The sequence below is a fragment of the Mauremys reevesii genome, linkage group 1, assembly GCF_016161935.1.
Source record: "Mauremys reevesii isolate NIE-2019 linkage group 1, ASM1616193v1, whole genome shotgun sequence".
Lineage (NCBI taxonomy): Eukaryota > Metazoa > Chordata > Testudines > Geoemydidae > Mauremys > Mauremys reevesii.
In genome coordinates, this window is record NC_052623.1 from 279030907 (window position 1) to 279054026 (window position 23120).

General features: G+C 42.0%; 1 protein-coding gene across 1 annotated transcript in view; it reads left to right on the top strand.

Moving 5' to 3' along the window:
- NDUFA12 (NADH:ubiquinone oxidoreductase subunit A12) overlaps positions 1–23120 on the top strand; it is a 36684-nt gene that overhangs the window by 5332 nt on the left and 8232 nt on the right. Inside the window, exons 2-3 of the mRNA XM_039520706.1 lie at positions 7401–7483; positions 12929–13016. Coding sequence (XP_039376640.1) covers positions 7401–7483; positions 12929–13016 — 171 coding nt within the window. The remainder of the gene's footprint in view (positions 1–7400; positions 7484–12928; positions 13017–23120) is intronic.

A 23120-nucleotide genomic window follows, 5' to 3' on the forward strand; every position in this document is an offset into this window, starting at 1 on the left:
AAAGGGATTTCTAGCCTGTGTATGGAAACTTGGTGGACTGCTTGTATCATCAGTGAGGGTGAGAAATTGCTAATTCAAATTCTATCTATATAAGACTTAGTTTGTGGTTTTTATTTAATTTCCTAGGTAACCTGCTTTGATCTGTTTACTATCACTTACAATCACTTAAAATATATATTTCTGTAGTTAATAAACTTGTTTTATGTTTTATCTAAACCACTGTGCCTTTAAGTAAAGTGTCTGGGGAAAATCTCAGCTCTGTGAGCAAAGGCTTTTGCATATCTTTCCCACATCAAGGGGAAGGCAAACTTTATTGCGTTTCCATTGTACAGATCCCTGTGAAATGCAAGATGGTATAATTTGGGTTTATACTCACTCCAGTGGGAGGGTGGGGGGAAATTGGCTGTCTTTTGAGTGGCTTAGGTAAAGCACTCAGGTACCTCAGTTGGGTGTGTGGCACCATCTGCTGTTGGGTGATACAGTCAGGCTCTCTAGGCCGTTATCCCCAACAAAGTAGTTTGAGGAGGGGCAGCCCAGCTGGGTGGTTAGAGAGGCACAGCAGTTACCACAGCTCCCAGACTGCACCCAAGGCATGACAACCCATCACATATTGTTCCCAGCTTTTGTTGCAGGTTGCGATGCCTCCCCTCCACCTCCTCCCTTCAAGGGATAGCTATGGAAAGATGAGAGGACAGCAGCTCAGATTTGGGAAAAATGGCAAATAGTAAGGGGCCTCATGGACTACCATTTCTCTCTTTCTACTCCAATGTCTATTGGTTGCTCAGTGGATACCAGTCAAAACTTGAACCTGTTAGACATTTACCTTTGGCAGTGATATTTTTCCCAGTGGTCAGGGACTTGACATTTCTAAATGGGGGAAATTTTCACCTGGGAGAGTGGCCTCCTCACTATTACAGGCTCTTCTCAGGCAGCCAAGTCAGGGCAGGCATCATCTCAGCCCCCTCCTTTGGGCATAAAAACTCTCAGGTGGCATCAGGCCAACAAAAAGAAAACAGATCTGAACTGTCATCCAACATCCTTAGTGTTCACAAGCAATGCTAATGTAGATGGATAATATGGTCCCTCTCAAACTAAAAATTGCACAGCCTAAGGCACTGTCCATGAAGTACAACAGGAGAAGATACCTCTTTGCAGGTGATATCTAGTGTCATCGTTACAGAGCTGCTTCACTCCTGACCCCTCTCTGGTCTCTGAGTGCCTCCCTCAGGTCTTGGGCTTTGTCCCTTCACCTCAGGGGGCAGAATCCCACGTTTCTCCCACTCTTGAACAGAATCCTGGGCTACTGCACCCTAAACTATCATACTTATCCTGCAGGTCCAGCTGGGCTCAGGCACCTGCAGTTCCTCTCTTCAGGAGAGCCTATGGTTTGTGGAGTAGTGATCCAAAACATCCCTCTTAAAATAAAGTACTTTTTAATCTTGATGGAAAAAAAGCAAAGCATAGCATGACAGAGAGTTGATTTTAAAAAGGTTTAAACACCTGGAAAGTCAATCATAAGGTTGGATTAAGAATGAATACCATCAAACACAAGGTCTTGTCTTAGAATAACATCAATAGAAGGTAGCCAAAATGAAAACAAGTGGTGTTACAGAAACAAAAATCCAATTCTTACTGGAGCCTTTTAGGAATTCTGATCTCATACACAGGTATGCTTCAGTGATCCAGAGTTTGAGATACCTATCCAGTAATTCGAGGTACCTCCTCCACTTTACACCATCTCATCTATTGGCAGAGGTCTAGTTGCAGTTGTATAGTCTCCACTTCCACAACTGGTGAATGCACAGAATAAGATTTATTTATTTGGGGGGGGGGGGGGGGAAAGAGACATGATTTTCCCAGTTCAGTTAAGGGGGTCAGTACCAGAAAGAGAGAGCACATCAGCTAGAATACAATGATTTATTGAGGTTTCAAAGCACTGCTCCTGCCATGAGTACCAGACCTGTTCTGGTCGTGACAGTCATTGTCTGATAGGGTTTTCGTAACTGTGATCAACTTTACCTTAGCGAAGAATTCTCCAGTCTCAGGCAGAGCAAAATTTCCTGTCTCTGTGCAGTGCCACCAAGAGGGTGATGAATTCCAAGATTTACATGGAAGAAGTTAGATTAGCAGAGCGATTGCTGGACCCAGAAATATCTTACCATCATAAGTCAACTTGGGCTGGTGATCTATCTCATTGTCTCTGGAAACCAGTAAATAACACGCCTAGTGGCTTCTCTGTGTCAGGACATAGAATATGAGGTGGTGAATGGCAGCTCTCAGAACAAGAAAAAAATATGAGGGGCAAGCAGAAATTGTGTTGATGCCTTTCTGACTCTGGTCTCAGGCCTGATTAACCTGCCATTGGATCTTTGGATGCCTCTGAGTCACAGAGGTGGTGTTATTGCAAGATTAGTCCTCCATCCAGGACCACACAGGTTTAAATGTATACTTGAAGGAAGTGATTATTGTTCTTACATAACCTAAAAGAGAAGTCAACAAATAACTTATTCTACTGCCTGGTGCAAAGTCCATAGTTAATTACCACATATAACTAGTAAAATAATAGTTTTGATTCCCCTGGGAGGGCTTTATTGTGGGTGTATAAGAATACCCAAACAGGTCAAATCTCTGTAGTATAACGTTCTCAGCATGTTAAAGAAAAAGAAGCTTTTGTACAAATCCGTGCATTGAATACTTCCTCAAGTCATCAGCCATACTAAACCACCGCAAAATCATAGAGCATGACTTTAGAACCTCATTCTTCTCGCAGCACTACCCAGAAGGAACCTCTGCATTAAGTGGTGGTACACTTCCTATTCATTAGAGTAGACCGTCTAATGGCTACTATCTCCAGTCAGACACTTTTTTTTTTTAATTTGAAGTTGAGGAGCTTCTTCTGATGAGACCAATATTGTATTTTTAATTCTGATAGTAATTACACCTTAGTAACTAGGAGAAGATCAAAATTATATGTATATATTTAATATCCACATTTAAAGGTTCCTTCCTACCCTCGGAGACACATTGCTATAAAAATACTATTGAAATTGATCTATGGACCTTAGCATAAAGAATTGGAAACTTTATCTGTGCTTACCTTAAAATTTCCTTTCTTTGAGTAATAAGATCCACGGATCAAGCCAACTTGGAGGCAAATGGATCATCAGAACAGAGATGGAAATTGACATCCAAAGACTTGGATTTGTTGACAGGTGGAATTTACCATCCCCTGAAGCAGAAGAATTTTTTTCTCTCTCAAAGTATATTTAACACAATTTTTAATTGGGGAAAGTAGATTTGAATTATTCTGATTGTGAAAATTATCTCACCTGGAGGAAACTTCAGGGGCAGGGCATTCCCCTGTGCTAATAACTGACAGCTCTGCTTCTGCCACCAAGCTGCAAACAGGCTGAAGAACTGATTGTAACAGATTTGTGGATATTATTACTTCAAGAAAGGAATCTTTCAGATAACCACAGACAAATTTTCCTATTTTGTATGTGTATTAAAAGAAAGCTAATTTTTTTTCATCCGAATCCTGTGCTCTTAAGTGGAAGCATAACCTTAAATTTAAAGTACTAATTGATAGAGGCAGGCATTTAAATAGGTATTTTAGTCTGGTAAATTTGGTTCAGTTGTCTTGTAAAGCTTTCTGGAGAATATAGAAAGTGGCATACTTCGAACAGACATAGGAAACATTTAATTGCATAAAACTAACACTGAGTTTAGCAAACAACCCCCAATTGTTGGACATTGTTTCAACATGGACTGTGTGCTATAGAAAAATCAATTTGCCACGTAGGGTCCTATTGCTGACCTTCTTGCAGCATACTTTTATCCATCTGGCCTATATATTGGATCGGTAAATCAAAGGTGTAAATCTAGAAGATTAAAAACAAAAATTGTATCATGAAATTTTTCTCTTCTATGAACAAAAGGCTGAACTGAGTTAGGTGAAATATTTCAAAGATTTTTTTGAGGCAATTCAATACTAATTAAAAGAATTAAGCTGCTTCAGCATATGTCCTGCATGTCTGATTCTTGATGACACCTTATTAGTGTGTGGTGTTTTACAGCCTATAAACATGAAAGTTCTTTTTGTGATTCTATTTAGCAGCATTCAAAGATAAGGGGAAACTAAAAATGTTCAGTTTAAAGGGAGTGGTATGTCACTGCATGTGGGAAAACACATCATGGTATACTTCTATTAAACATGGAATTTGTTCCCTCTGGGTATGCCTGATCATCTGTTGAACTCTGAATGCCATTTTAGATATTGTTTCACTGCAATTTTCAGTTTTTGATGAAAAACGTAATAAAATGATAGTTTACCATTTTAAATCCAAAATTACTCCTTTCCACTCAGCAGTTAGTTGTATATTTCTATAATCTATCTGCTGATTTAAAAAAAAAATCTCACTAGGCTCCTGAAGCTTATTGTTCTGCTAAATAAAATGCAGGAAGTTCCTTAAAGTGATACTGTCCGTTTAAAAGCACACTTCCGTCTGAAATTTTATTTCCTGTGTTTTACAAGCACCACCTAAAACAGCTATAACAGAAAGCTTTGTTTGTGAATAAACTCTCAAATAGCACTGTACTATGCACAACACCATTTCTTTGAATTTGCTAATATAGTAGGTTAAAAAATTAACCAGATTAAATCAATCCTTCCATATTCCTTCAGTGTCAGCAACTACAACACAAAGCAAAATGACTGCATTCCCCAATTTTTTGAGAACAAAGCTTCGTATAAATCAAAACATTGCATATATATAAATAGGTACTCTAAAAATCTTAAAATGAAAACTAGGTGCCTTGAAATGTCACAGGATTAAATTGAAAATCTAATAGTGGATCTCCCTAATGGCAACTCCTGGCGGTCCTAGTAATGAATTGTATTAAACCTTTGGGATCCCTTTTTCACTGACTGCCATACATTTTCTCACTTCTTGGACAATACAGACTTCCAAGTATGTCAGATAGCAACTATTGTCATCTTGAAAAGGGCAAGAAACTTTTAGACAGAAAAATGAAATTGTCCCTTTAACCTGGGTTTAAAGTATTTAAGGACCCAATTCTGCCCTCACAGAGTTGCTGCTTCAGTTGAAGAGAAGGCTGAATAGGCTTGTGGCAATTACAACAAAAGTTGGTAATTGTAGCCCAGACTAATCCCAGACGTAATTCCACGTAAATCAATTAATTCTTATGTACTGCGTATGTAAAAAAAATTTCAGTGAACCAGTTCTGAAGATTTTCTTGTGTTAAAGGTGTGAAGTTTTTCAACAAAGTTATGGAAAAGGTGATAGTCACCATGTTTTCACATGTTCTGGAACAATACTGTGAACATGAAGATGGGACAAAACCTAATAACTAAACCATTTAACAGCAATTGGGAGTACCTAATTCTGACAATCATTGTCAGCACCAGTGCATTTTCTTACTGTGAATGGGTCCATTGAGGCTAAGATTGTTTTCAAGGCAGCACAATGAGACAGTGACAGAGATGGGACTAGAGTTTAGGAGCTTTTGGCTCCCAGTTCTGTGCTTGGTTCACTAGAACTCTCTGTTTCCATGATGGAACACATCAAGTTATAGTTCGATGCTAGTCATTCTTAACATGATACAACATTATCTCTGTTTTAACACACAACCAAATAAACAATTAAGAGTAGATGCACTTTCCTAAAACCAGGTCATATAATTTAATATAGAATATAAGTCACTTTATCTTCACTTGGAAGCCAACTACTTTCCATTGAAGTTTATATCAATACCTTTAACTTTTTTCCCACCATTTTGCATTTCATCATGTAATTAAAGATTGTATCATAGACCTACAGCACAGACTTCTGCTACTTCAGGTACCAGACTAACTGATAACGGTATATGTGGGGAAGCTAGTGGGGCGAGTTGAAGCAGACGTTTTTCCAATGGATTTCACAGCTATTTGCTGACAGCAGAAGAATTTTTAATCTTGGGTTCTATTCCACATTCTGAGGGGAGTGGTTCCTAGTGGTTATAGACATACTTGGCCACCCCTCACCTCACCCGCACACAGACACTTCTGCTTCTGGTCTCTCCAACCTGTGTTGTCTTGGTACCTCCTTCACCCTTGCCACCACTCCACGGACCTGGTTCTAGTTTCTTCTGTATTCCAGTCAGGCTGTTGCCTCCTCCTTGCTGCCTAGGTACCAGCACTGGGAGCAGTGAGAGCACTGGAGAGAATCTCCCTGTTCTCAGTTTCTGTACCTGTCGCCATAGTGGCTCCTGGCTGCAGGAAGCATTTACATAGAAAGTTCTGCTCAGCCTTTGGCTGTAGCATACTCCAAGCAAATGGAATCTTTTTGTAGAATTTAACTACCAAAGTTTAGCAAATCTCTACTGCACATGTGTGAACTTAAGATTTTTCAGAGGCTTACAACTTAACCAAAATTGGGTGGATATTCACTAGTATGGCAGAAGGCATATCCCTGCCAAATTTCAAGTCCCTGCTCCAAAGCATAGAGCTTCTCAATTAAACATTTGAGATGTTTTGAAATTGGGAAAATCCTATTTTTCCGTAATTCTTCCGAGAAATGCCTGAGCTGTTTTTACAGAATTTTTTGGAAAAATTCAGCAAGGCAGACTCCCTGCTTGGAAAACATCAGCCCATACAGTTAGTTTGACAGAGTTTTAAGCCACTGAGAGCCGGGTCTTATTATAGAAAGTGTCAGTGTAAGTGATTGTAGTAAAGAGGAAATAATCAGTGAAGGCATGTCCCAAACTATTTAACTAGTGTTTGTGATTTTGATCTGAACAGTATGCAAGCCCTGCATTCACTTAAGTATTACTATGCTGGTAAAATGTACTTATGTGATGAGATTTGAAACCAATGTCTTGGCTAGTTGTGGCTCTTAAAGATCACATGGTAGTTTTCATAAGACATGGAAAATGAACCCCTGGTGTCTTTGCTATATTCAAACTCTGCTACAACCCTTACAGATTCAGGTAGATACAGTATTTTTCATGTCCTCCTAAAATGTTGTGTAGTATTGCTCTTTGCTGTGTAACAGTGGCATTGTGTCAGAGTTGGCTGCACTCTAATGGATGGTAAAGTAATTCCTGCATTCTAACAGATGGTATAGTCCTGCAAAACCCTACTTACAGCTCTTCCTGTGGAAGTCAGTGGGATTATTCCTATGATTAAAGACTACTCATGAAATAGACTACAGGCCAGATCCTGCAAACCATCAGTCTGAGTTGCTGATGTGCTTTGGGATCATTCCATTTTAAAGGTACTTCACTGTATAAATAGGTGTTCTAAATTCACCTAATTGTAAACTATTTTTACTGTATTCTAATAAAAGATAATGTTATTTGTAATTCCTTCCAACTGAAATGACTGTCTTGGGAATTCACAGGGTCAACGATTTGAAGGTCGGTACTCTAGTAGGTGTTGACAAATATGGAAACAAATACTATGAAGACAAAAAGAATTTTTTTGGTAAGTATACTAAACTGAATATCCTAGTAACTTCATATGGTTTATCTAAATTCTGCTCGTGAAATGGAAATGAAATGCATTGCCTGGGTTCCTTATGCGTGATTTGCGTGTATTTAGGAGACCGCTCCCCTAATTCAAACACTTTGCAAAGAAGTTGAAGCTGACATCATAATTGGCAGATTTAAGCTAATTGGGATACCTTAACTGTGAGTTTCCATTGTTTTAAAATGATTGGGTTTCTTCTTTAATTTTAACTGTGAACGTTGTGTCTTTTTAATGTTTTCCCATTCCCTTAAGAATTTTTATCCTTAAGATACTGATATGTACACTCTCAACTTTGACTTCTCGTTAACCTTTTTAATTTGGGAATATTTTTATTTAAAAATAGTCATAATTTGGGATTGTGGGAAGGAGTAGTTTAGGGAGACATTCTCCTTTCCTCTTCATTTCTCTGAGATCTGCAGTAGGAGACCCAGGTGCCTGTGTACCTCCTAGGCTTCCCTTCTTCTGAGGGATTTTTATCTTTTGAGAATCTCTTGGAGAGGCATAGTAGTTAGGGCTCTGCTTAGGTAAGGTACATCCGAAGACTCACCAGGGTACTGAAGTTTGTGGGAGGAAGGGTAAAAGTCCACCTCTTGTAAGCATCAGTCTCCTAAACACCCAGGAGGTTTATGGAGACTCCTTGAGTGCAAACAGTCCAATTGTCTTCCCATGTACAGCCTCGGTAGAATCCTCTTCCCCAAAGAAGCCAAAATATGCTTTTTTAGGACTTATCTGCATATTGAGGTTTTTGGGAGAGGAGTGGCCTTTGATGAGCTCCCTAAGGGTTTCATATAGGCTGACCAGATAGCAAGTGTGAAAAATCAGGACAGGAGGGTGGGGGTAATAGGTGCCCATGTAAGAAAAAGCCCCAAATACCGGGACTGTCCCTATAAAATCTGGACATCTGATCACCCTTGTTTCAGATAGCTCTCTGGCCTCAGAAAACCCACAAGAAGGGGGGAAAATGCCCTGTCATCATCCCCACAGTTCCAGCCCACTGCTATGTTGAGAGCCCCCCCACCCCCAGGCCAAAAAAAAGAAAGCAGTAGCTAGCTTAGTCTCATGATGGTTGGGTTCACTTTTTGTGTATCATAGAGGTACAGGAGTGTGTAGGTTTGTCTACAGTAGAGTTCTTGAATTGGTGCCAGTTAGCTAATGTGTTTGTAAAGTGTCCTGACATTTACAAACACTTGTTCTAAGTGCAAATTCAGGTGGTTTACTCTGGGTGATTGACAATCAATTAATGTGAGTTAAAAACTCTAGTGTAGACAATTAGCAACCTCTCGTTTGCCAGCAAAGAATTGCCATTAGCTAGCAGGGGCTGCAGCCAGGGGTGTGCATTCCTTTGCTGGCTGCAGCCCTGCAAACTTGCCTGCATGAAGGCAGTAGCAGGGAGTAGTGCTGCAGCCCAGATGCTGGAGCTTTCTACAGGGAGTGGAGGCACCAGGGTCCCACAGAGCTGCACAATACTGCTCCCTGTACTCTCCTGAGTTTGGGGCTCAGCACATCCCAGCTCTTCCTTCCTTTGGTGCAGCCCAGTGAGCACAGGGAGAGTTACCATGCGGCTCCAGCACCTGGTCTGCAGCCCCGCTCCCCATTACTGTCCTCCCCACAGCCTCCCCTCCCAGCACGCAGTGCACTACCTCCTGTGCGGTCCCTGTGCACAGATAGGCTTCAGGGACTGTAGGCCGAGAAGGAAGCATTGGAAAGGCTGAGCACCAAGCACAGGCAGGTTTGTGGGACTGCAGCCAGGGAAGGCATGTTCTAGCACTTCCTTCCCTGGCAGCTGCAAAACCTGCCTGTGGTTCGTCCTAACCAGCTCAGAGGACCTGCATTCACTTTTTTAGTATGTGTTGGTGGGGCCAAAAATATTCCTGCTTTAGGGCCCACAGTGGGCTAGCCCCACCTCTGGTCCTAGTGCTTCCTTCTCTGGCAGCAGCCCTGCAAAGCTGGGGCCTTTCTTCCAAAGAATGTTCTTAATAAGCAACATGTCATTGCCAACATCTGAATCACATTAACATTAAAAGCAGCAAAGAATCCTGTGGCACCTTATAGACTAACAGACGTTTTGCAGCATGAGCTTTCGGGGGTGAATACCCACTTCGTTGGATGCAAGAAGTGGGTATTCACCCACGAAAGCTCATGCTGCAAAACGTCTGTTAGTCTATAAGGTGCCACAGGATTCTTTGCTGCTTTTACAGATCGAGACTGAGGGTATGGCTACACTTATGGTTTGCAGCGCTGGTAGTTCGCAGCGCTGGTCATCCAGCTGTGTAGGAGCAGCGCTGGGGTGTGGCCACATTTGCAGCATTAGCAGCGTTGCTGGGAGTGATGCATTATGGGCAGCTATCCCAGCATTCAAATGGCCACAACGTGCTTTTCAAAAGAGGGGGATGGAGTGGGGTCTAGTGTGACAGGGAGCGGGGGGAGAGAGAGAGTGGATTTTTGGAGCCAACACTGTGTGTTTAGCTTCCTGACTTGAAAAATCAGAACATGTTTCCAACTCCTTAGTCTTAACTCTTAATTGCAAACAGCCTGCAGCCAACACGACTCCCCGCTGTTTCATTCCCTCCCTGCCTGCAATCTCATGTGATTGTTTACAGCCAGGTACAGATGATCACAGCAAACAGGAGTTCTGTTTGTTTTTTAGATAAGCGGCAACTGCAACGGCACCGGAGCTCCTCCGCACGGAGCTCGTTCACAACAAAACAAAGAGAGGCTGCATAACAAAACAGAGAGAGTAATTTATAAAAGCATTCTGGGATACACCTTATACCCTGGAGGCCAATCACAGTGCTGGTGTGTGGCCACACTTGATGACCAGCGCTGCAGCACCAGCGCTGGAATCCTTATTCCCCATGCTGAGTGAGGTGTACGGCCAGCGCTGCAGCCAGGGAGTTGCAGCGCTGGAAGTGCCCTGCAGGTGTGGCCACTTACTAATTGCAGCGCTGGTGGAGGCTTTCCAGCGCTGCAAATCGCCAGTGTAGCCATACCCTAACACGGCTACCCCTCCGATGATTAACATTAAAGTCAATGCAACTGGATTGGTTCTCACAAAATGTTGTTAATAGAAGGTTAAGATCTGATTTGCTATTAACCAGAATCTACTGTGCCTTGTGTGAGTGATTGGAAAGAGAGCAAGGCCTTGAGAGGGGTGCAACACAGAAGGAAGGATTCTCCTCCTTGGGGTCTGTGCAGGAGACCTGGGAAAAGAACAATTTGGCTCCTTGTCCTTCCCAGTCCTACATTTAGAGTTGCTAACCAGCAAATCTATTTCCGTTTTGAGATCACTAACTGGAGTATCTCTTCTAGAAGGAAGAGTATGATGAAATAAATACATCACTTCTTAACGATAGAACGATCTGAGTAACCTAGTTTACTTTGCATTGGCTCCTGATACCATTAAAGTGTTTTTTCTTTTTACTGAAAAATATTCATCAGTTGTTAAAGTTAATGACTACCTTGCCCTGTAGGTTTGTAGATGTTTACTGAAATTTTTGAAGTAAAATTTTAATTTTTTAAGTCACGTTAGAAACACCCAATAGCTAGAATCTCTCTTAGTTTTAGTAGCAATTTTTAAAAAAAAAATTTGTTGCTGTGCTTTTGACAGTGGTAGGTTAACAAGTCTTCCCTGTGTTTTGTCATTGTTTTATTGGTAGTGTACTATATGTGTTCTATCCAGATTGTCACTGTATAGGATAATAGGAGTCAATTGTAGATATTTTGTTCATGTACAAAATAGATGTGTATTTTGATTTATGTATTCTGGCTTATTTTTTTATCCTGTTTTAATAGGAGAGCAGTGGCCAGGAGCTTACCTCTGAAGACAGAGCTGCCGCCAGCAGCAGTGCAGAAGTAAAGATGGCATGGTATCGTATTGCCACCCTTACTTCTATGCTGCCGCCTGCAGAGCTGGGCCCTCAGTCAGCAGTCATCACTCTCTGACTGCCCAGCTCTGAAGGCGGCAGCAGCACAGAAGTAAGGGTGGCATGGTATGGTATTGCCACCCTTACTTCTGTGCTGCTGCTGCTGCTGGCAGGGCGCTGCCTTCAGAGCTGGGTGCCCGGCTAACAGTTGCTGCTCTTCAGACATCCAGAGCTGAAGGCAGCGCAGAAGTAAGGGTGGCAATACTGACGCCCCAAAATAACTTGTGACTCCTCTGCAACTCCTTTTTGGGTCAGGACCCCCAATTTGAGAAATGCTGGTCTCCCCTGTGAAATCTGTGTAGTATAGGGTAAAAACACACACAAGACCAGATTTCACGGTCCATGACGCATTTTTCGTGGCCGTGAATTTGGTAGGGCCCTAGCAATTAGTCATTCACTTGTAAGAGTTCCAGATTCACCCATTTAAAAATAAATTGGAAATAAATACAGTATCAGTGGAAATAACCCTTATGTGCAGAAAATCCAGAAAAATAAAAGGTTAATATGGTTGTGTAAAAATATACATCTATACTAATCCCAGAACGTGTGTTCATAATGGTAAATAATGTTTGTTAGCAAAAATAAGCAAATAATAAACAGAAATGATGCTCACGCTGAAACAATAGGCAGTTAGCAGCTCTATGTAGGTTGCTCTCTGGCAGAAGCTACAACCTCTGTGTCACTGAATGTCCAGACTCACTGTGACCTTTGGTTTCTGGCTCTGGTCTAAAGGGGACATGTCTATGGCAGCCTCCACTCCTCCATAACTTTGCTTAGGTGTATGCGCTGAAGGTCTTGGCAAGATGGTCTCAGGGATCTGAGAGAGACATAAAGGCCCTGGAGCAGCTACCAAGATTTCCAAGCAGCTCTGTTTAAGGATGGCCTGCTTGTCTCATGTGAGAGTGGCTCTAGAAAAGGTGAGGTGAATGAGCCCTACCTCATTGTTTGCATCCTGGCTCAGCTGTTTTTATAAACAGAATTGCTTGCCAGAATATTTGGACTTTGAGCCCTGGATTTGACTTTGATTTGAATTCTGATTTGAGGAAAATGGCCGTGTTGAGTAATGAGTTTGCATGTTTCAGAATTGATATTGCAGCTCTTCTGGAAACTTGGCTCTTACACACAGGCTTTATAAGGGAGAAGAACTATGCTATTTCCTGGCATGGCAAACCTGAAGGAGTAAGGAGAGAGTATGGTGTAGGTTTTGCTATCAGAAATGAACTTAGGTTATTATGTGAAGGTCAGATTGCAGTGTCCATGTGTATCATGACACTTTGCATTAATCTAGATTTCATCTGTGCATACACCATGCTCTGTAAAGAGTGATGGTGCCATTGAGCAAAAATAAAATATTGCCACTGGTGAATTGGGGTTATGTCTGTACAACATGCTATTGAACTTTTAACTATAATTATCTTTCATTTTTTTATTTTGGGAATAATTATTTTTAGCTAATTCAGTGTTTGTCAAATTTAAGGTCGACATAGATGGGTTGACTATACTACTGAAATGAATGGCAAAAATACATACTGGGAAGTGGATGGAAGCATGGTGCCACCGGAATGGTAAACCAACTAGTCTAATAATATTCTTTTTGTGTGTGTTGTATGATTGCGTATTGCAAATTCTTCGTGAAAGTCCTTCTGGCCAGATTTTTATTTTTAGTTAGAAAACTTCTTAGTTTATGGGTTTGAGAGCACAAAGAGAGTGACACTACTGAGTTCCCAGGAGACTGTTTCTTTAGAAAAAGGGTCTCCCTTCATGAACCCAGCCATGTCCCCAGTCGTCTTAGCCCTCCAGAACTATGGATCCCCAAACATGCAAGGTTATGGCTCTTACAGGAACCAGGAGTATCAAGGGGGCACATGTGATTGCAACTGAAATAACTGGTGCAGGGGTGGCCAACCTGAGCCTGAGAAGGAGCTGAAATTTACCAATGTACATTGCCAAAGAGCCATAGTAATACGTCAGCAGCCCCCCATCAGCACACCACCGTGTCTCACCCTGCCCCGCTCCCAGAACCTCCCAGCCACTAGCAGCCTCGCCGATCAGCACCTCCCTCTCCCTCCCCGCACCTCCCAATCAGCTGTTTTGTGGCGTGCAGGAGGCTTGGGGGCGGGAGGAGCAAGGGCATGGCAGGCTCAGGGGAGGGGGTAAGAAGGGATGGAGTGGGGGCAGGGCCTGTGGCAGAGCCAGGGGTTGAGCAGTGAGCACCCCCCAGCACATTGGAAAGTTGGTGCCTGTAGCTCCGGCTCTGGAGTTGGTGCCTATACAAGGAGCCGCATATTAACTTCTGAAGAGCCATAGGTTGGCCACTCTTGAACTAGTGATAACTGAAGTGACATAGAAGAGTGGATACTACTACTGGGTGTACTAAGACTCAGGTTAAGGCCCCAATCCTCAAGCCGGTCCATACAGTCAGACCCTTATGCACATGTTAAGGCCCCGGTCCTGCAGGTTGCCTCATAAGACAGACCCCTGTGCCCACACAGAACTCCACTGAATTCCAGGGGGGTCTGCTTAGGTAAAGGAGGCTTCCCATGTGGGAGAGCTTAGAGGTTCAGGGCTCAACTTGTTAAATGCCTTCTGGGACATGTAGGAGCTTCTGAAAGTCAGAGGGGGCAAGAATGGCTCTTTTACTCTGGGAGCACTTAACACAATATGTACCCTATTACTGATTGGGGCCTATAGGCAAATAACTTAAGCTTTAAACTTAATCTCCCCTCTCTCCAGGCTTCCATCTTCTTTCATCCCCTTTTCAGTCAAAAGCTGAGGAGAATTTATGTATGCATGGAGAGTCCAAACTGATTTTTAAAAAGTTGTGCATATGCTAGTGCTTGAGTCCTTAAAAAAGTAAAAAGAAAAAAAAAATAAAGTGACTGAACTCAGGGCAGTGGAAGGCCTCAAAGTGGCATTGGGGGAGTTGGGAGTAAGATTGGGGCAGTAGGGTAGCTGGGTCAGGACCCAGAGAGCTGGGGGTGATTCCCCATAGAGCCTGTCCCATCCCCACCTCCTTCCTACCTGTGCCTAGCTCCTACTCCCGGGAACTCTGCTGTCCAGGCATCCCTGCTGCACAGCTATATATCTGCCCCAGGCTCATAGTGGCTCCAGCCCTTGCTCCCCTGTCTTGTCCTGGCTGCAGTATCCCTGGTGTGCCCTCCATTCTCTTGCCACTGAGCGCCCCATCCTAGCTCCGGCACCATCATCTGATGGCTCATAAAATGCTCTGGAGCTAGCGAGCCCAGGACCAGCAAAAGTACCAGTATGCTGTACTAGCTCACCCCAAAAATCCCAGAACACTGTTCCGGAGTGTTCTGGCATGATTTGAGTTTTGTGTATGTGGTTAACCTCCTGAGGAATAGCTGCATTAAAATTTTGTAGGGTGGGGAAAGCTGGATGAAAAAACTCATTTCCCATGTACACAGTGTAAATTTTTTATTAGGTTTCAGTTGGGTAATTGTATTTTGTGTATATATCAAGTAAAACAGCTTTAAACCTTATTGAAGTAATGGAAAACACAGTCGTACAGCTAAACGCCATAATGTCACTGCTATTTTTTTCTTCTATCTTAAAATAAAATTTCAGAAGAGTTAAATGCAAGAACTTACACAGTGCAGTTTTACGTTTTCAAATTTGAACATGCAAATTTGGGAAAAGTGAAAATTCAGATAGCAACATTAATTCAGTCAGTGTGTATGGAGTATTTTAAAATACTAGTAAGAATATTTAAATTGTATACTTAACATATTATGTCCAATGTGTTTTGAGTTAATGTTTCTATCGGAACCTTAACACAAGTCTGGAAATACAAATGTGCACCATAAAATTGTACAGTATTAATGTAGGGTTTTGCATTTAATACAAAACAATTAAACCAACATTTCAGGCTAGATCATTTAGTCCATAATCTGCGACATTTCTGATCAGCTACATCACAAATGGAAGATAATGTTCTGGGATTTGCAAACATGAGGGCAATTTTTCTGCAAATAGAAGTCATCTATTTCAGATCCTATAGTTGGTTTTGAAAAATGGGCCAAAAGTAGTTTTTTTGTTAGCGCATAAATCAGTTGTTGGCCACTCTTGATAATCTGTTTAATAAATAATTTGCTGCGAGCAAAAGTTTTGGTATATCTCACTTTTGTATTTACTGATGTGTACTTTACCTTGTTGGGTATACTGATCCTTTTGGTTATGAAGGCAGCTTTGCTGAAGTCTCTTTCCCATCTCTCCCCCACAAAAGGAAAAAGGATCCTGCATCCCTGCCCTTGCTGGTTAAGGCACTGTACCACCAGTCACCAGTTCACTGCCTCTTATTGAGTGCAATGATTACCTTCATTTCTCTCACTTAGGCCATGATTCTGCATCGTGCTCTGTGTAGAATCGGTGAACTGCCCTTGCAGATCACAATACAGGATCAGGGCTGTAGCTCTCTATTCTACTGGGAAATACAATGCTCAGAAGAATATTATTTGAGCCAAATCTCTGCGTTGCCTGGGAATCCCTATAATCCCCAGGTCTGAACCAGCACTGGACTGAGCAACCTGGCCTGGACCCAGCATTTTACTGCTATGTCTGACCCTGGCATTCACAAAGGCATTCATCTTTACTCTCACCAAATTGACCTTATCGTGAGCACCTGTGCAAGGAAGGGGAAACTGGTGCTAACTTTGTTCGCTGTGGGCTAAGTAGTGCCTCTGCATCTTGTCATAGTAATACGGGTGAGACTTGTAAGGAGAACAGGACTGAGAAATTCATTGCTGACTTTTCTGGGACTGTTAGTGCTGCTCTGTGTTGGACTTCATCTGTTTCATTTGCAGCAGAGCAAAATATATATGTCTGCTTCATATGCAGAGAGTGATGAGAACTAAATTGTTTTGAATAAAATAAAGATGATCTGGAATGTAGGTTTTCCCCTCACTAGCAATTTCCCCCATATATAATGGTACCACCAGGCTGAATAATCTTTCTTCTTAAATATTCAGCTTCCTAACCTATTCGTAATGTGGTCTGCCTGAGAAGGGTCATCCTCGTGCTTACATGACTTTCAGTTTTCTGTTTTTCTTATTCCTTCAGTACTGTTATTCAATACTAAAATAAGTATCATGCACTGTTGCCAACATACTAAAGAGTACAAAGAACCAATGTTTGTAGTTTAGTCTAAAATGAGATGTTGTCTGAATAGAGATTAGTGACGACACCAAGGTTGCTCTCAACTGGTACCTCTTATGATGACTAGAACTGAACATGTTATTTTTATGGATTCCTATTAGACAAACCTGAAAATTAAATTTATTCTGGCAGTTGTTTCCAATGGGCATATAAGTATAAATGTCTTAGTTGCTTCCATGATATCTGCTCTGAAACTTCTCATTATGGTTCTATAGCTGTGTAGAACTTGTATTGGTACAGCCACTTTGAAGTTTTATGCTTGTATTAAATCTGCCCTGAAATGAGAACTTTTTGTGTCGGGGGCTAGATTGCACAATGGGTTGGGTGATGGGTCATGAGAAAATGAGTTTGATGGTCTTGCCCCAGTCGCCATTTGTGCATGTCACAAAAACTACTGCTTTCTTAATTAGGCACGATTGTCAGCCTTTGTTGAAAGAAATGCCTGTGAGTGGGTAACTAGAGAATTGCAGACAAGGACTAAAGTGTAGTGGCAGAGCGGTGTAGGCAATTTTGCCGAGTACATGCTGATACCAAGCTGGTTTGAAGTCTGTGCCATCTGTTGCTCACTTTCACAAGCACTAACTTCACTCATAATTTTATTGTTTTGGTTTTCTTTTGTAAAAAAAATTACTTTCAATGGAGGGCACATTTTGATATGCTGAACATTCTGTGGGTTTCTGAATAAAAGTAATAGAAGATACTTTTTTACTGTCTCTTGATATATAAATTCTTTTTTTCATTGCATTGGATTGCCTGGTATTATTGCCTAGTGTTTTCCTCATCCACAGTCCTAATCTTTATATACATTTTTTTTGAGGGTGTGGAAATCATCTTGCTGAGTTTTAGGCTTTCCATCTACTCCTTCATCCTGGGCCACTCCATTCAGTTTGCCTTTTCATTAGCTGTAATTGCATCTTCTGAAGGCAAAAAAGTTTACAGTAGTGTATTGCTGCCTCATGTAGTCTATACATCTCTATTTCTAGATACAGGAAGCATGATTTAAAGATTGCTTGTCCTGGAATGGTCAGTGGTATTATCTGAACCTAACCACTGATGTGGTAGAGCAACATATTTCCAGTTCCTCAGCTACTGTCAGCATATTTAACTTAACCTTGTACACTTTGCCTTTCATATATTTAAAGAATATCACAGAGCTATGGTATTGCCTGTATTTAATGTTTACCACTACTTGAATGATTTATTTATTTATATATGAAGTTTTATACTTTAATTGTACAAAAGATTGTTGCTGTTCATGTATTAGTGTGTATAAACTGTAATTACAACCAAAATGGGGATTCTGATGCTAATATAAATTACCCCCTTGGGATTAATCAAATAATTTTACTTTAGCGCTGATAACAGGCACCTCTGATTATCACAGATTTACCAGCAAAGCAAAATATAACCAGCAAATTAAAATAGGCTAAATACATTCCAGAAATGGGCCAATTAAGAAAATAGGCTAGGCACATACATCTGACTCATTTCTAAATGTGATTTAAATTATTTAGTTTAGATGTGTTAGAGTTTTTCTTAATTAAATATTACACCTACCCTGTGAATGCCTGAATGTCAGTTAATATATCTGGCTTATTTTAAAAACTGTATCTGAATGTCAGTTGACTGTTTGATTTCTTCACTGAGTTATGGAATTGCTTTCTGCAAATCACCAGAAGACCTTAAAGCTTGCTGGTTTTTAGCTGCTAAAGCACAGTGCTTCCATTTTAATAGGACATCACTGGCATTCTACCTTTTCTAGTGTGCTTTCACTTGCTGCAGCAAAAGTCCCTAAATTGAGTAATGCTGTATCAGTTTCAGTGCATTGCTGGCATAATATACTTGGAGTAGAATAAGATTTTGAAAATTTCAAGGGATCTGAATATAGGGAGAGACATGGTGAACCAAGATGGGTATCTTTCTGGATTGTCATTTATTACTGTGCAAGGGCTATGAACACACCAAATAGAATGTAAAGAGATGATTGTCATTTTAGTTGCTTTGTTCCCCAGCTATTTGAGAGGTAATCTCTGCCAGATGCTTGAGAAAACAAATACCACTTCAGGCATAGGGAAATAGGAATGTGGTGGGGGTTCATGGTATTTGGCTGGAATAAAGTCAGAAAGTTCAAACAATATTTATTTCCTCTTGGGATGGTTTTGGAGTTGAGACTGAGGTTAATTATGGATTTGTATGGACTTTAAAATGGAGTGTCTTAAATTATGGTGGTTGTTTTATGCACATTTTAGAGAAGGGTGGGTAGGCGAAAGTTATCTATGTAGTTAATGTATGTTTGTTACTAACCCTGCACAGTGTCATGCTGCGTTTTCCTGTGCAGACATAGTCTAATTTGAATAGACTTTCTTTTGCTGTTTGAGATCATAATCTGAATTTTTCTCCAACTATTCGAGTTTTGCTGATTTTTAGAAGGAATGATGTGCTAGTCTAAAATTAGAAAGGGTCTCTCCCAATGCAGAATTGTCCCTATTGTGTATGCAATAGAACTGTCATATAGGTGTCAGGTTCCTTCCCCGATCTACTGAAGTTTATCAATTTCAAGATTAATCTGAGTTTGGAACCCTACTGGATTTTTATTTACTGTTTCCTCAATCTGAGGAAACTAGGTTTATCCTAGTCATTTGGTAGAAAAATAATATTTTCTTAGGATACAATAGTTCCATAGATCAGAGTTGCAGTCTTGTGTTTAGGTAGAATTTATATGTCATCTAAACCAACAATAGACAAGCTAGTAGTCCTGCTATTGCAGAATTGTTTTCTTTTACTACATATTTTAGTTCACTGTACAATCTAATATAAAATATTATAAGCAGTGATGCTCTTATTGTTTCTCTGTGGAAATAGTTTCCCCAAATATGATAGATTCCTGTTAGGAAACTTGTATGTAACAGATTTTTCTCTTGTGCTGTTTCTGATGAGAGACCCTGTGGCTTGAACTTAGTCTGCCGGAAGATTCCTCTATTTTGTGGTACTTCAGTGACTCACTCAGAATTCCATACCATTTTAGGTACATTTTTAAAAACTGAAGTTTCATAACTAAATATGAGTGATTTATTTTGTTGTTCAGTTCAATTTTACTGAGTCCCTAAATTTTCAGTATGTTAGTACAAAAGTCTGTGGCAATAAGCAGCACTGGGCCTTTTGGTATCCAGGAATGTGTGGAAGGTGGTTTAGGATTATGCAATAGGCATATTCTATCTCTCTATCTAAGGTACTTATGTTGTCCCCACTACTACAGTGAACCTCCTCATAGCCCTCCCTAAGTGTCCATATTGTCTTTGGTTCACAGACCTCCTCCGGCTCTCCACTCACGCTCTGCTCTGCCTCTGCATGCACCCAAGCCTCCTCGGGGCCACTCCAACACCCCAAACCCAGGCCCGCTCCGCCTCACAGCTTGGTATTTAGATGGGCCAAACACATAGACATGGCTTGCTCCTCCCCAGTGTGTAATATCCTCACACAAAGCAGGCAAGCCTCCACCAGGGACTGTTACCAAGCAAAATGGAAATGATTCACCTCCTGGGCTCACTGCCACCAATATTCCCTGGACACTATATCCATTCCTATCATACTGGACTACTTCCTCCAACTCAGAGTGTTGGGCCTCTCCCGCAGCTCCATACCAGTCCACTTGGCAGTGCTCAGTGCTTTCCTCCCCCCAATAGATGGTGCCTCCATCTTCACACGCACAGCCACTTTGTTGTCTTCTTTCTTCTTCTTTTTCTTTTATGCCACGTTTCCTGGTGAGGGTCGCGGCAGCAGCATGGAGAGTAGGGAGGACCAGACCTCCCTTTTCTCCACAGCAGGTTCCAGCTCCTCCTCAGGGATTCCCAGGCCAGCTGGGAGATATCATCCCTCCAGTGTATCCTTGGTCAGCTTGGGGCCTCCTCCCAGTGGGACGTGCCCGGTAGAGTTCCAAAGGAAGCCTCACACAGAGCATCCTTATCAGGTGCCTGAACTGCCTCAGCTGGCTCCTCTTGATCTGGAGAAGTAGCAGCTCTACTCTGAGGCTCTCCCGGATAGCCGAGCCTCTCACTCTGTCTCGGAGAGTAAGCCTTGCCCCCTGTGGAGAAACTTCATTTCCGTCGCTTGTACCCGCGATCTCGTCTTTTCGGTCATTTCCCAAAGTTCATGACCATAGGTGAGGACAGAGACGTAGATTGACCTGTAAACTGAGAGCTTTGTCTGAAAACTCAGCTCCCACTTCATCACCGTGGCTTGGTACAGCATCCGCATCGCTGCAGCAATGCGCGGGTCAGTCTCATGCTTCTGCTTACCATCACTTGTGAGCAAGACCCATAGATACCTGAACTCTTCCCCTAGATACTTGAACTGAATCTCGCCTGGATTAGGGATACCAGGACCCACCCCTGGAGCCAGGCCTGGAGATGGTGTTAGGTGAGTGTCTGGTGTCCAGGCCACGCATATAACCTGGGTAGGCCAAACCCGAAAAGATTACATGGATCTGCTCCATTGGCTCACCACCCACGAGGTGAAGGGTAAGGGTCGGGTGCAATGCCAGGATGACAGCAGGAAGGATGGACCACGAAGGATTGGCCCTCTGCAATGGAAATCCAACCACTGTATACTTCCTAAAAGGTCTGCTCCACATCTTTCCACCAGTACCTACCCCATCTTGGGACCTTAACATAGTTCTTTTCTGCCCTCACGAAACCACCCTTTGAACCCCCTCAGTGAGACAAGTTAGTGAACTGGCAGCCATGATGGCCGATCCCCTTACACCATCTTCCACAAAGACCAAGTCTCCTTGCGACGGCAGCCAATATTCATTCCTAAAGTGGTGTCTGAATTCCACTTCAACCAGTGCATCCACCTCCCCGTCTTCTATCCCAAACCCCATACCTCCCACAGGCACAAAATGTGACACACTCTCTCTTGACTTCTGGTATGCACTAGCTTTCTAACTCCAGCCTTTTATGTCTCACCCAAGCTCTTTGTCGCTATTGTCAACTGTTGCAAGGGCCAAGCCCCCTCCTTGCAGCAGATCTCCAAGTGGGTCTCCCATTGCATTCACAAATGCTTCATGGTCATCAAATGCCTCTGCCTCCTGGAGTCACAGCACATTCCACGTGGGCACATGTATCCACATCAGCCTGCCTCATGGACATGCCATGGCAGGACATTTGCTGGGCATCATCCTGGAGCTCCGTCCATACCTTAATGTCTCACTATCCCATCACCTGACAGCGGCTGCAGATGCGGCCATAGGCCACTCCGTACTACAGACTATACTTTCTCATGAGTCCTCGCACCCAGCTCCACACTGATTGCTGCTCATTACTCACCCACATTTGGAATCCATATAGGGACCATCATTCAAAGAAGAAGAGAAGGGTACCTACCTGTAACTGGAGGTTTTTTGAGATGCGTAGTCCCTATTTGGATTCCAATACCCGCCCTCCAACCCCTGCTCTGCTGTGGACTACACTGCTTAGCGATAAGAGGGATACTGGAGCAGTGTCCACCCATACAGCCTCTCATAGCCTCGGCTGCGGACACAAGGGTGACACAACACACATATGGGTCAACGGACACTGCTACAAAATTGCTCTGGTGCATGGCGTGCACTTTTTGTGTGCATTTTGGAATCTAAATAGGGACCACACATCTCAAAGTCCCTCCAGTTACCTCCTCTTTTCCCACTTTCTCTCCCATTGCCCCTCCTCCCCCCCGAATTAATTCTTCATAATATACACACAGTATGAACCTATCTGTACTCTTGCTCTGCTTCTCAAACTTCTGATGAAAGAACCCTTCAGAAACATGAGGAATTGCTACTTTGCTGTAAAACAGCTGTTGCTGCTGGAGTCTTCCAGAAAACAATGATAAAACAAGGGATGGGAGAGAGATGTCAAAGAATGAAAAATATTTTTTTTCCAAAATAGGAACTGTGGAGTTTCATCCATTCACTAGCTCCACAAAAAAAACCATGTTTTGTGACTGAATCTGACCCTACCGCAGTCCTATTAGCTGCCATGGTTACCACCTTATTATGGTACAATAGAATAGTAGATTCTACTAGCACAACAGAAGTGAAAGGAAAATGGAAACAAGGAGGGGGGAAAATGGTAAATGCAGACAGAAGCCATCATCAGTTAATCCTAACAGAAATAAGTGTGGTGTCAGTTTCATTTCTCTCTGTTCTCCTCACCCATAATTGTGCAAAAACAGGAAAGAGTAATTGGAGATGATCTCTTTTCTATCCCCTTTCACAATAGTCAAAAATTAAAGCCCTGATTTCCCTCCATTACAATATTTAAGTTTTATTAATGCATTGTAAATATGATTCACACATTAGCTTTAATAAACAGCTAGCTGCTCTTTTATCTTAATGCAGAATTGCATTAAATGCCCTATCATTGTTAATTTTATTTAATTTCTTGAGAAAAATGGCATGGTCTTTTGAACCCATGCAGGGTGGTATCTCAGCCTTGCAGTCACAAGTACTATATTAACAG